This window comes from Aspergillus fumigatus, chromosome 3, assembly GCF_000002655.1.
Source record: "Aspergillus fumigatus Af293 chromosome 3, whole genome shotgun sequence".
In the NCBI taxonomy this organism is placed as follows: domain Eukaryota; kingdom Fungi; phylum Ascomycota; class Eurotiomycetes; order Eurotiales; family Aspergillaceae; genus Aspergillus; species Aspergillus fumigatus.
Window position 1 is genome coordinate 2,551,591 of NC_007196.1, and position 12,929 is coordinate 2,564,519.

General features: G+C 48.2%; 4 protein-coding genes across 4 annotated transcripts; 1 reads left to right on the forward strand and 3 right to left on the reverse strand.

Moving 5' to 3' along the window:
* Nucleotides 1-41: 41 nt before the first annotated feature.
* AFUA_3G09950 (phospholipid:diacylglycerol acyltransferase) lies at nucleotides 42-1,900 on the forward strand (the record flags this gene model as incomplete). Its single annotated transcript, XM_749531.1, has 2 exons — nucleotides 42-365; nucleotides 440-1,900. 2 exons carry the CDS (start codon nucleotides 42-44, stop codon nucleotides 1,898-1,900), a joined length of 1,785 nt encoding a protein of 594 aa, XP_754624.1.
* Nucleotides 1,901-1,977: 77 nt separating this feature from the next.
* aurA (phosphatase PAP2 family protein) lies at nucleotides 1,978-5,417 on the reverse strand. The gene is made up of 2 exons (XM_749530.2): nucleotides 4,429-5,417; nucleotides 1,978-4,367 (listed from the first exon to the last, which is right to left on the reverse strand). Exons 1-2 carry the CDS (start codon nucleotides 4,848-4,850, stop codon nucleotides 3,479-3,481), a joined length of 1,311 nt encoding a protein of 436 aa, XP_754623.1. The 5' UTR covers nucleotides 4,851-5,417; the 3' UTR covers nucleotides 1,978-3,478.
* Nucleotides 5,418-8,348: 2,931 nt separating this feature from the next.
* Nucleotides 8,349-9,802, reverse strand: AFUA_3G09970 (VIT1/CCC1 transporter family protein; the record flags this gene model as incomplete). Its single annotated transcript, XM_749529.2, has 2 exons — nucleotides 8,944-9,802; nucleotides 8,349-8,883 (listed from the first exon to the last, which is right to left on the reverse strand). Exons 1-2 carry the CDS (start codon nucleotides 9,312-9,314, stop codon nucleotides 8,349-8,351), a joined length of 906 nt encoding a protein of 301 aa, XP_754622.1. The 5' UTR covers nucleotides 9,315-9,802.
* A 641-nt stretch (nucleotides 9,803-10,443) lies between these two features.
* On the reverse strand, nucleotides 10,444-12,095 carry AFUA_3G09980 (uncharacterized protein). Its single transcript, XM_749528.2, has 4 exons — nucleotides 11,859-12,095; nucleotides 11,443-11,737; nucleotides 11,236-11,340; nucleotides 10,444-11,173 (listed from the first exon to the last, which is right to left on the reverse strand). Exons 2-4 carry the CDS (start codon nucleotides 11,646-11,648, stop codon nucleotides 11,158-11,160), a joined length of 327 nt encoding a protein of 108 aa, XP_754621.2. The 5' UTR covers nucleotides 11,649-11,737; nucleotides 11,859-12,095; the 3' UTR covers nucleotides 10,444-11,157.
* Between the last annotated feature and the right edge of the window lie 834 nt (nucleotides 12,096-12,929).

A 12,929-nucleotide genomic window follows, 5' to 3' on the forward strand; every position in this document is an offset into this window, starting at 1 on the left:
CATTTTGCTTTCCTTTACGACCCTTCCTGGCGGTCGCCCACATGCTCCGCCGTCGTCTGGCAAAGGACGACGACGTCCAGCAGACTAAGGACAAGTCTCGCGATGACAAAGGAAAGTCATCGCCAGATACTAAGACGGTTGTTATCCAAGAAAAGCCGCAATCTGGATCGTTCTTTTCCCGACCGAAGAGTAAACGGCGCAATGGACTCATCTTCGCACTAGGAGGCATTTTCGGCATCTTTGTTGCCTTGTTTTTCGCCAACCAGCAGGATGTGATTAGTCTTGAATCATTGATGGATCTGAACCTGGACACATTGATCGATGTTATTCCTCAAGGCATTATAAGGGATGCGCGAGAGTTCACGGTATGTTGAACCATTGATACTCTTGCCAGTTGTTATTCCTCTATACTAATCAGCTTCCCTTGACATCTGTACAGCAACATGAGCGCGACGCAGTCAGCTATGATCCCTTCTCCGTCGGCCTCCAGCTTCAGGCGCAAGGCATCGAGGCCAAACATCCAATCGTTATGATCCCCGGTGTCATTTCAACCGGCTTGGAGAGTTGGGGCACAGGGCCGGCCTCCCGTCAGTACTTTCGTCGGCGACTCTGGGGCAGTTGGAGCATGATGCGTGCGCTCGTTATGGATAAAGCAGAATGGAAGAATCACATCATGCTGGACAGAGAGACTGGATTAGATCCTCCGGGGATCAAGCTTCGCGCAGCCCAGGGGTTCGATGCGACCGATTTCTTTATCACAGGCTACTGGATCTGGAACAAGATCCTTGAGAATCTGGCCACGATTGGATACGACCCAACCAATGCTTTTACGGCCGCATATGATTGGCGGCTATCCTATTTAAACCTGGAAGTCCGCGATCAGTACTTCAGTCGTCTTAAGTCGTATATCGAGACGGCTGTGCTGGTTAAAGGAGAGAAGGTGACTCTAGCGTCGCACAGTATGGGTTCGCAGGTGGTTCTCTACTTCTTCAAATGGGTCGAACATCCAGATCACGGCAAAGGAGGTCGCGACTGGGTTAACAAGCACATCGCCAACTGGATCAACATCAGCGGGTGCATGCTAGGCGCCGTCAAAGGCCTGACGGCGGTGTTGTCGGGCGAGATGCGCGACACCGCCCAACTTAACGCCTTTGCCGTCTACGGCCTGGAGAAGTTCCTGTCCAAGGAAGAGCGTGCCGAGATCTTCCGCGCCATGCCGGGTATATCGAGCATGCTCCCCAAGGGCGGCGAAGCAGTCTGGGGCAACTCTACCTGGGCACCGGACGATCAACCTGGCCAAGTCATGACCTTCGGCAACCTCCTCAACTTCCGCGAAACCAATTCCTCCTGGACCCGTAAAAACCTCACCACAACGGAAAGCCTGACCTACCTGCTCGACCAAAGTGAGGATTGGTACCGCCACCAGGTGCTGAGCAGCTATTCACACGGCGTCGCGCATACAACCAAGGAAGTCGAGGCGAACGAGAACGACCCGCGCACATGGCTCAACCCACTTGAGACACGGCTGCCCCTCGCCCCGGACATGAAGATCTACTGCTTCTACGGTGTGGGCAAGCCGACGGAGCGCAGTTACTTTTATCAAGAAGAACGCGATCCCCTCGTCAACCTCAACGTCAGCATTGACACCACCGTGACCACGCCAGACGGCGTAGATCGCGGCGTCCTCATGGGTGAGGGCGATGGCACGGTTAACCTGCTCAGCACAGGATACATGTGTGCCAAGGGATGGCATATTAAACGGTATAACCCCGCCGGCGTGAAAATCAAGGTCTTCGAGATGCCGCATGAGCCAGACCGATTCTCCCCCCGCGGTGGTCCGAATACAGGTATCTTCCTCTTCTGCCTCATTCAATCAAGTATTCCGTGGGTTACTGACTGACGATGAACTCAAGGTGATCACGTCGATATCCTAGGGCGTGCCTCGCTGAACGAGCTTATCCTCCGCGTAGCTGGAGGACAAGGAGACCTTATTGAGGAAACATTTGTCTCCAGAATTAAGGAATACGCCGATCGCGTCAAGATATACGAAGAAGAATAATAATAATAAAACGTCCTCATGAAAACCTTAATATAGATATAATACTCTGTCTCTGCTATTGGTGGGTTGCGACAAACTCTGTGCTTGTACTTTGCCGGTCTCGCTGTACATATACCACTAAAGATATCAAATTACTTTCGCAGAACATCTGGGCTCCGGCCGTACATAAGACTGTAACTCCACAAATCACACTAATTTCACATGACTGGCATGCTCAAGAGCACTCTCGGCGGATTAGGTTGAAATTGTGCACACGAAAAAGATGATCACCGCATAATAATGTACATCACTGTTCTTCATAAATCATAACGCTACCGGATTAGGAATAATGATAATGCTATGGAACAATCATCCAACAACACCTCGCTGTGCACGGGAAGCTGCTAGGGATCGGAAAGTTGTGGAGGCCAGAAAGGAGAAAAAAGCTCACTTCAGACTCGAGCCGACACGCCATATAAATGGCGGCCGCGAGCCAGAGCAAAGAAAACCGAGAATGATATTAGGTCGTATTAGGAAGTCGAAAACGTGCAGCGAGGTGTGTTGCGTCCAGCAGCCAGAGAATCGAGATGGGACAGGAGGATAGAGGAGATGTTCTGTATGAACGCCATTTACCCGACGGTCACCGTGAGTAAGCTCAGTCCTCCTGGCATCGATTCCGGTTGATGCCAAATATTTGATGGAGACGTAGCTCCACGGGGTGTCCACTGTTAAAAGCAAGCGAGTGTGGGGTTGAGAGAGGACCACAGTAGCGAGTCTGGAGGACCCCTTTCTATATGCCAATGCAAGAATCATTAAAAGCATCAGAACTTTTCTAAGCGAATGTAGTGCGTGTAAAAGGCGCCCAGCCCATGTTGTTTATCCTTTCCAATGAAATCGAAACCCCCAAGTTTCCAGGCGCCGTGAAATGTGAGCGATCGACACGAATGTAAAATATTTATGCACCTAGCCGAGCTGAAAAGAAGCGAAGTTTCTCGACCAGTTGAAAGTAGTAAGCGAATGACTCAAGTTGGAATCGGTGAAAATGTTCGTTCTGCAAAAGTTGTACAAGCGAATGTCCGATGTGGCACCCTCGGAACGAGCATTAAGAATTATCGCTGGAGGCCCCAGGAAGATTCGAGCTCAAATTGAGGTCACGATCATGGCGGGCCGGCTGGTTTCGTGAAAAATGCATGTATAATCAAAACGTTAGGCAGAAGAAAATTGGGCACAACCAGGTCAATCCATCCCCAGGTCGGGATATGAAGCAACCGTCATGAATCCCTGGAGTGTCCCCAAAACGTATTAAACATATATATGTGTCGAAATCAGCTCAATGCGATAACCAAGCATGTCGTTAAAATTTGTTTGAAAACGCCGTCTCATTAGTCAATGCAGTAGCACGTACACAGTGTAGTACGTATCAAGGCTCATTGAGCAGGATCAGAAATGCCTTCCAGACTCGATGTCGGTGGCAGGAGAGGCAAGAGTCTCGCCCTCCCAAGAGTAGTGGTCGTCAACTGGACTGAGGGAGCCGGACGAAATGGATGACGAAGAACCAACGGTCCACTCATCGCTATCAAGGTTGAATTCGCCTTCGAAGCTGGCTGGACCGTACCCATAGTCGAGTGCGGAATCGCCGTACTCAACATAATCGTAGTCCCAGCGGAACATCTTATCATTCTGGACGCGAGGCATGAACCGCGTTTTAGCAAAGTAGAACGCGACAGTTGCCAAGAGGCCACCACCGACCAGATCAACAGCGTAGTGGTGCGAAAGATACATTGTAGCCCACCACATCCAGAGAGTATAGATGACAAACAAGGGCTTCAACCGTGGGAACACTTGGCTCATAAATAGAGCTGCAAGTGTCGAATCAGCGGCATGTAGGGAAGGAAATGCGCCAAACACGACGGGAGATTGTCTGAAGCCCGATGTGTACAAGTCTATCCCAAAAAGCTCATCGATGCGAGCAAGGCCCGCAGGATTACCCGGCATGGAGTAATCAGCCGGAGCCAAACCATACAGATTTTCGTACCACGGAGGAGAGCAGGGGAAAAACAGCTGAATGGTGACTGCAGCCATGCTGATGTATCCAAAAGTTCGAGCGAAAAGGGGGACGGTGCCGGGAGGACCAAAGATGAACATGATCGCTGAGCACACAAATGGCGCGCCATAATGGCAGATTCCGTAGGGAAGCCACGCCAAAACGTCAAGCACCACATTTTGGTGAGCGGAAAGGATGTTACTGATATTAGCACCGTAGAGAATGTTTTCCAGAGCCGGCAGCACGCGAACCCAGATTGCAGGGCGCCAGTCGCTCGGGATGAACCTTTCAGGAAGACATAAGTACTCATCACATATCGTGATTGTCCCTAAGGAGGTGAACTTACTGGCAAGCGTAGAAAAATATAAGCCATCCTGCAATCGGGAGGAATGGCAAGAAGAACTGGCGCGTAATCGGGAGAAGGAGAGAGATGAGAAGTAGCGTAAACGCGGCGGTCTTTGCCAATGGTCCAGGTGATTCCATAACGCTCAGCGAGAATATGCCGACAATCAGCAGCAAAAGATACTGAAAGTCATAGAGCGTCCATCTATGACTTTGCAGCGACCTGAGTGTATCGACAGGTGAGAATGACGTCTGCAACGAGGATATCGATGAGGTAGGCGAGATCCGACTGCGCAGCTTGGACCGAATCTTCCGTCGCATACGGTGCGGCACGAGAAGTTGTATGGTGCGCCATGGGACTTGGATCTGGAGCTTGCCGAACTGGTTTTGCGTCCGATCCTTCCAGGATGGAAGGGTGGTATTCATCGCTGCGACGAGTCTAATCCTTTCGGACTTGATGATCCAGGAGGAGCTCGAAGGGAGACGGAGGGTGCTGCAATTATGGCGGGGGAAGAATGAAGTGTGGTCTCCTATGTGGAGTTGGCGGCCAGGGGTTCAAGGCGTCAACGTGACGAGACTCCAAGGGCGAGGATCACCGAGAGACGAAAGGTGTCGACAGCGGAGAGATTCGATCCGATAATCTCTGGAGAACGGAGAATTGATTTCGAAGAGCTAGTTTATGAGGGTGCAAGCTCCGGTCTCCAGCGGCCAAACGAGGATACTCTGGGGAAGGTCACGTTGCAAGGGTCGTACTGACGCAAGGCGGACAGGCAAGGGCAACGAGAACGAGGTTAAATCGCTAGGAGGCGCTGCATAAAACAATTTGGCCACGGAGCCGGAGGAAGGGCGAGAAGAGTTGTTATGGGGAAGAAAATGAAAAACTGCAAGGCAGGAGAATTAAAAGAAGTAGGAAGTGAAAACGTGAGAAATGGGGAGATGGTGAGGATTTTGCTGTGACAGAGAAGCGCCCCATTCAACCTTTCATCTAAGCCCAAGAACAGTACAAAGTAATTGAAGGGCGATGGGGCCACGGACGACGACGGGTACGAATACGGCGCTAACACACTGGTATCTGTAATACACAGTTGGTTTTGGTAACAGGTCGTCACTATCACTTTTACTCTGGCGCCATGGAAGCTATCCAGGTACAACCTAACTATTTCGGGAGATAACAGGACATGCTGAGAGAGTGAGATGGCCGTGGTATCTTGCTTGCTTGCTATCAATTATTGTCTGCATCAGGAGCTACCTGATCTACAAGCAATGCGAATAATCATCATGCCAACAAAACAGCTCTTACCCACTGAGAGTGAGACACAAATACATCATCAACATTATCATATCATGCCCTCATGGTCGGATGCAGCGGAAGACTCGGAGGAAACGGAAGTTCTGTCGCCGACCAACAAGAGGATGTGACAAAACTCAACAGCTCGACAAATAAAGGGAAAAAGAAAAGAAGATTGGGAAATTAGGTAAGACCGGTATGGTAAGGTACCGGGTGTTTTCTGCGATACGCTCGATTTCTGAGCTTTCAAGAATTATCCAATCATTGTCTCTGACTTTGAGGCTGATTAACATTTGAGATCCATTATTAAACAGCTAGGTACCAATGGGAAGCTGCGGATCTTCAGGCTCAATTTCGCTTAACCCACAATGGTCACACAGTCATCCGCAGCGGACCAAAGAAAACGCCGAGCGCCTTGCCGCCAAGAGCCGGCCATCCCTGGATCCTTTGGTTATGTAACTCCGTAATAATGTAAGATATTTCAGCCAGTCCCCAAGGCGTAGCTCGCTCCCAGAGGATCGGGAAACATGGAGAGGAACGAGGAAAAGGCTCCGGGATAACACTCAAAAGATTGCATATTCCAAACCAGGAAACAAGATGAAGAGTTTTTGCCGTAGAGTGTGTTCCACAGAGCCGCAGCATGGCAGTCTGAGGTTCTCTTGTCGGACGGCTCATGTCATGCATGAACAGATACCAACATCAACATGTTCTGATTGTTCAGACTCGGTGATGATCCGCAAGTCTATTGACCACTAATTTCGAGACGGCAGTAGTTCTAGTAAGGTAGTTCCTCCATATACGGGGGGTACCTGAGGATTGGGCACACGAGTTTCTTTCCCAACAAGGGAAGACAGAGTCGCACGACGATACAGGGTTGTTTCGTACCTGACAGAATTACTTATTTTACCAACTTACAATATCTGATACAGACATTTACAGCGACCAAGTTGGAAAAGCTGGCGGGCCGCATGTGTGATGAGAAGTTCTACATCCAAAGCTGTGTGATGCAATATTAATGTGCATAAAGGCCCTTTCATTTTATTCCAAGTCTGAAACTCCACACTTACGCATAGTCCTATGCACCATTTCCTTCTTGTTGTTTGACTTGAGATGGCAGATGAGTGATGACTATCGTAGTACCTTGTCCAGTAAGCAACAAATCGTCACCATCATGGCGCTTGATACCTGCCATACGACCCTTGGTAATAATCCATATAAGAGCATAATCTCGATCGACATTAATAAGATGGTTTCAGAAAACCGCGTCGTCCAATTCGGCCCCGGGACTTAAATGCTGTCTGCCTAGCACTACTGACAAAGGCACAAGACTACTCCTGAGCTGAGCCTTGTAGATCTATATTTACATTATTCGCACCAATTCAGGAGACAATTCGTACTCGTTCAGCATTCAATAGTGATTGATTATCTGGTGGTTGCCTGGAGCGAAGTGGATTCGCCGAGATGAAAGGAGCTTGGGCCAGCATGATGAGCCACGATCCAGCAGATCTGGGCCGAATCAAGGAATTCTTAGGGAGTCAGGTACAGCCACAAAATCAACCTTCAGAGTGCTCTTACTCCCCAATCAACATATCGAAAATCAACGATGCGGGATCTGAATGAAGTAAACTAGTTCAAAGGGCGATTGAAATATATAATATTTACCCATCATACAGTTCACAATGTACTGATACCTTGCGCACCTTTCTTCCACTCCCTGACCTACTCCGTACTACATCATGCAACATGTCGAAGAATGGCCTGCGAACCAATTGTTGCGCCCCGGAGAGATGGTCATCGCAACACTCACTTGGCTGAGGGCTCAGCTGTACCGTCATCTGACTGTATCATGTCTTCCAATCACGATCACATTTCCATGGCCACATGTTCAAATAGCTAGTGGACGGTAAAACACGGAGTAAGCGCACCTTACATTCTAGGGATTTCAGACGGGATCTGTCATGCCCATTCACTAGATACTTGTCCCTTGCTTGGAAGGAGATTATTACTTACAGGCACGTTGTATTGTTCATTCTACACGAGCATATATGTTTTGGATCATGTTTACTAGTTTTGTCCATAAGCACCTCGTGATGCCTGGCCTTGATCGGCAAATCATGTATACTACATGTCTTGCAGAAATCCTAGAATATCTACAGAGTATTCTCGTAGAATTTCACACTTTAGCTTCCATACCTATCCGCACTGCCACAGTCACCGCCTCCATAGGTCAGCCCCCTAATAATAATAGTTTGACATGGCATGATGTCATCGAACACATGCGCGGAATGTAGAGAACAGACTTGAAAGCCTTCCAGGGTTTCTGGAATGTCGCAGCCTGGCATGCTAGCTGTAACCGTTAATGTGGAACATTCTGTGCTGCGCCACCAGAAGTAGGATGTCTCAGGGGTCTTGTAGTCGGCTGTAAGGAGGCATATGCCTATTGCCATGATTGCCGGCGACATTTGATTTGACAAGGCGTCTGCTGGATATGCTAGATGAGGTACAGTCTGGCTTGATTTCCTGCACGGTACATTCTGGATCATGAGGCCGTAAATGAATATTCACAGCCGGAACCAAGATTATTCTACCGCCCAACTGAACGCCTGAGATGAAATACAACAGAAGAATGGGGAGCCTTATTGCTCGCCATGACCCTCGCCGATGGATGCGAGCAGTTGGAATCCTTTGACGAGTCCCATTGCTGACCCGGCTGCGACACCCCCCACAAGGACCATTTGCATACCGCCGATGAACCCTCGTCGGATATTCTGTCTCCCCCTCCAACCGCTCACGAAGCACGTCTTCCCGTACCCGAAGAGAAACAGTGCTATAGCCATGGTGGCAATGGACCAGCGCAGCGCAATGAATGCGTCGTGCGGTCCGACGAAGAAGTAAGGAAGAAGCGGCACGAAACCCCCAATGAAGTAACCTAACGCGATGGTCAAAGCGCAGATGAGTGCTCGGGAGCCGGACGGTTCAGGAAGTGTGTGGTGGAAGTTCATAAGAAACGAAGGGAGCATGGGAGAGGCAGACAGGTGATCGGTGAGTTGTGAGACGAGTTCAGATGGGAGGTCGTAAGGCGCAAAGATTTCGGAGATGGTCTCTGTTGTAGCGGATGGGTCTGCAACAACTTTGTTTCGAGTCTCTTTGAGAGTAGCTCGGTAAGATTCCCTGGAAGTAAAACATCAGCCAGGCCTCTGGAGGAATCTGCATAGACACTTCAGCACTCACTCTTCACTCTTTGCGCCTAAATATCCACCCAGTCCCATAGAAATAGCTCCAGCAATAAGCTCTGCAAGACCGCCGAAGACAACCACTTTCGTATCTCCCAGGGCAGACAATCCCGCAGTGAGAGCAAAAGGGACCGTTAAGCCATCCGATAGACCGATAATTGCATCTGAAACTGTCCGCCCATCGATGATTTTAGACTCTTTCTTCTCTCCACCTTCCCTTTGAATTGGCTTGTTTGCTTCACTCCCGCTGGCAGATTCCAGATCTTCGGATGCATTTCGAAGTGGGTAGTGATATATCTTCTCCAAGTCCAGCGACTCGCTCACTGGCGAGTAGTTGGAGAGCAATCCTTTAATGGAACTGAGAGACATATTGCGTCTAGTTTCTCTCGTCTGGAGGTTGTTAGAAGACTGACGATTTAGAATCGATGTTGCAGACGAGAGTAGTCTTCACTCAAACCAAGGCGACGGCTTGGTTTTTGAGTAGATTGAATATTCACGAGCTCATCGCAATTTACTTGGATAAATGTCGACCCCAACTCTCTTAAATCTATTGCAAATCAGCAATTTCGGGCTTAAGAAATCCTGAACGAATCAAAGAATCACAAGCACAATCTCTGGGCCTCTGAGAAGGCGGATTCAGGATTCTTGACCACTCTTAGTGGAGTTATTCTCAACCTCGTTAACCGGTAGGTCAAAACAAATGAACTAAGATAATACCATGTCCTCTGAAGTCTAAGCGGCAAGTAAAGAGGGGAATGATGCGATCTGAACACGACTGTTTTGCCATGGAAAGTCCTGAGAAGGCATGCTTATTAGCACTACGACCAACCACGCAGTACGAGCACGAGCCTATCGAGAGAACATGACCAACAACGTGCTGCCAGCTCTGGCGGTCAGCTGCAAGCCGAAGAGGGGTTTCCTTGGCACGTGGACGTGTGATTCGTTCAAAGATGCGGCAGACAACGCCTCAATGGCCAACCGGACCCACTCTTTCGCGGGGGTTCCTGAAAGCTTGAGATAGCTTGTGATGGACCACTTTTCTGCATTAGAATTAGCGTGGCTTACCAGGGCCATTCAGGAATCAGTCTTATCTACAGTTATTGTCTGATTGGGGTTGCTGTTCTGCTAATGATCCATTTTCTCTAATGCAGTTAGATCAATTTTATTTTGGCTCCTGCTGATCCCATCTCGGCTCCTTGCCTCCTCGAAGTTCTACCTTATAACAATAGCTTCCGGCCAAATTATATGTTGAAGGCTTCATATGCGTCCAGAATTCACCAGTCTCTCAGCAGCTAACAACTGTGCTGTTGGCTTTTGACCACCGTTCTGTCCCTGAAACGGCATCTTTTCACACGGCCTCGAGTTGACATTGTATGTCTATGCTCTACAAAAATGAACTATTCCAAGTGGACTTATCTTCTTAACTACAAAATAATCGATAGTCTATTGAAATGAGATGTTCATTTCAGATCTGGCGAATACCTTCAACAGATGAATTCGGAGCAACTCGAATTCTAGTGTCATGATGACTCGATCCTGCAGGCACGGTACTATACTTGTGAATGAGCGTTGCGAAGCGACTAACAGCTAGGCAGCCGATGGCAGATAGTAAGCGTATGTACGATGCGGTAGGGTTCGTCGCACACTGTAACATCACTTAAAGCTCGGGATACATTGGCTATGAGTAAACTGATATTTTGGCCCTCTTTTTTCTTTTCTTTCTCTCTCTCTCACTCTCTCTCTTTCTCTTAACCCTGAGCTCAATTTGCCAGCCCTGTTAGAATGCTGAAAATGAAGGGCAAATGAGGTTGTGGACGGAGGCGGTGCGTCCTAAAGCTAGGTAGTATAAACGCTGCAGCTGACAGAGTCTGCGTACGACTCAAGACACGATGTGAGGGATTTACCACGGAGATGCAACATCAGTCCTTTCCGCAGTCATGCGAAGCAAATCGTGAAGTTGTCTGATACATTCAGTTCGGACAAATCGAGGCCGTAAATCGTTCTCGTGTTGGACAAAGATGGTCTGAAGATGTGTACATTGCGAAAAACAGTAGCAAGCCCACTGGCGAAGTATGATCGATAGGGGAAAAAATATATGCTAAGAAAGTGGAAAACAAGTATGCCGCCTAAAAAATTGGCCAAACAACATCAGGAAGATTCATTTTCACCTTGAAAATGACATTGAAAAAGAATACAGCCCGACCTGCTAATTTCACGATTTCGAGTACCTGTTGCAAATATTAATCAGTCCTGAACAGGCCGCGCACAACAACGTATACTCCAAACTCACGGTTTCCTTTTCTCTGTCTCTGCCCCCGCCGTTGAGCCAGTCATATTCCAAAGACGGCTCTTATACGCCGGAAACGAGGTGTGATTCCAAATGTTGACCAGAATACTATTTACATACCCAGTCAGCCACGATCAGATCAGAATCTTAACCAACTTCTGCCAGCACTATACAGCGCTCGGGGTAGTCTCCATCAGTGCAAAAACTCACCTCTGGCTTCGATCTACATAGTCCTCCTCAGTCAGCTCCTTCACTCCAACTTTCACCCCATCCCTCGTAAACATAACATTTTTCTTCTCCATTTTCGAGCGAGTATTCTTGCCGACTTCTTGGACGATGCTGTACGCAATGTACGCAATAACGGAGAAAATGATAATCGCGACCAGGAGAATGAAGAGAGGAATGAGTGACTGCATTTTGCTCGTAATTGCTCAACCAATGCAATTAGAGAAACTCTAAGTTATTCAGAAATCGACAAAGGAGTGATGCTAAATTTTGGAGAAGTCTGTGTCTTTATTAGTATCTTCTTCAGGTAAGTCAACTCGTAGGGCTGAGATGAGTGGAGAGGATGACGTCGATCAGGTGCGGTGGCCGAATGACTTGAACATGAGACTTAAGATACGTACCTGTGGCTTGGACTGGGAAATTTGTTTTCAAAAAGTGGTCCGTAACGTCCAAATGGACAAAGAAGCCTCGAGGCAGTACCCAAATTTAAATGTGGGAGGGGTGAAAAAGAGGGCAGATTGTGATATGTGCATGGGCGAACCATCAATCTGATCGCCAAGGCTTTTTGGTGGGCGGGGTGGCGCATAGGAATTCTGGTGCCTAGATATCTCCTTCCAAAAAAAATGCCCCTTTCTGTTCAGTATGTAGCTTTCAGACTAGCCGGAATCAATCTTGTTACCTATTGGCTGTGTTAGAAATATTCTTCAGGAGGGGCATGTCTCTTTTGATTGGTATGTCATGAGCCGGATTAAAATGCAAAGTTGCTACTGTGGCTGCAAGTGCAACTCAATGGCTTCACCTTAATCTCCGAGTTAAAAACTATACACAGTATCTATCCGTCAAGTCGAAAATGCCCTGGCGCGATAATTTCTAGTTTAGATGCCAGAGTGATTCCAATAACTCCACATTCAACTATATAGAGAGGTACAAACTATACATTTCTCTCATAATGCATTCCCAAAAGGGGATCCTTAGGCGCTCTGTCTGTCTCTTGTCGTCATCATGAATCATCCGCGCAATACCGACATTTTTCTCATAAGGTATGCAAGGAAGCAACATTCAAAGTATTGAATGTCAGTAGTTTCGCATGACTAGTTGTATCAAGGACTGCCAGCCATATTGATCCATTAATCACATCCGGTCCAATCTATTCCATACTCAGTAATCAACATGGCCCTCCCCTTCATCCCATTCATCCCCCTCTGCTTCCAATGCGGCACGAACCAGAATCCTTGCCGGTGCAAAGTCGTCGGGCCAACATTAGGTATGGGATCCTCTCAAGGAGTAAAGGGATGACTCTCACGAGTGTTTCGATAGGCTTCTTCACGACTATTGTGGCTGCTGTATGGAATTGCTATACTTCGTGCTAAGAATTAAAGCACGGACTGACATGCCCAGGTTGTTTGCTACCCAGCGTCTCTCTTTTGCGGTTGTTGCTTCACGAAGACCGGGAAGGAGTAAGTGCTCTGCTG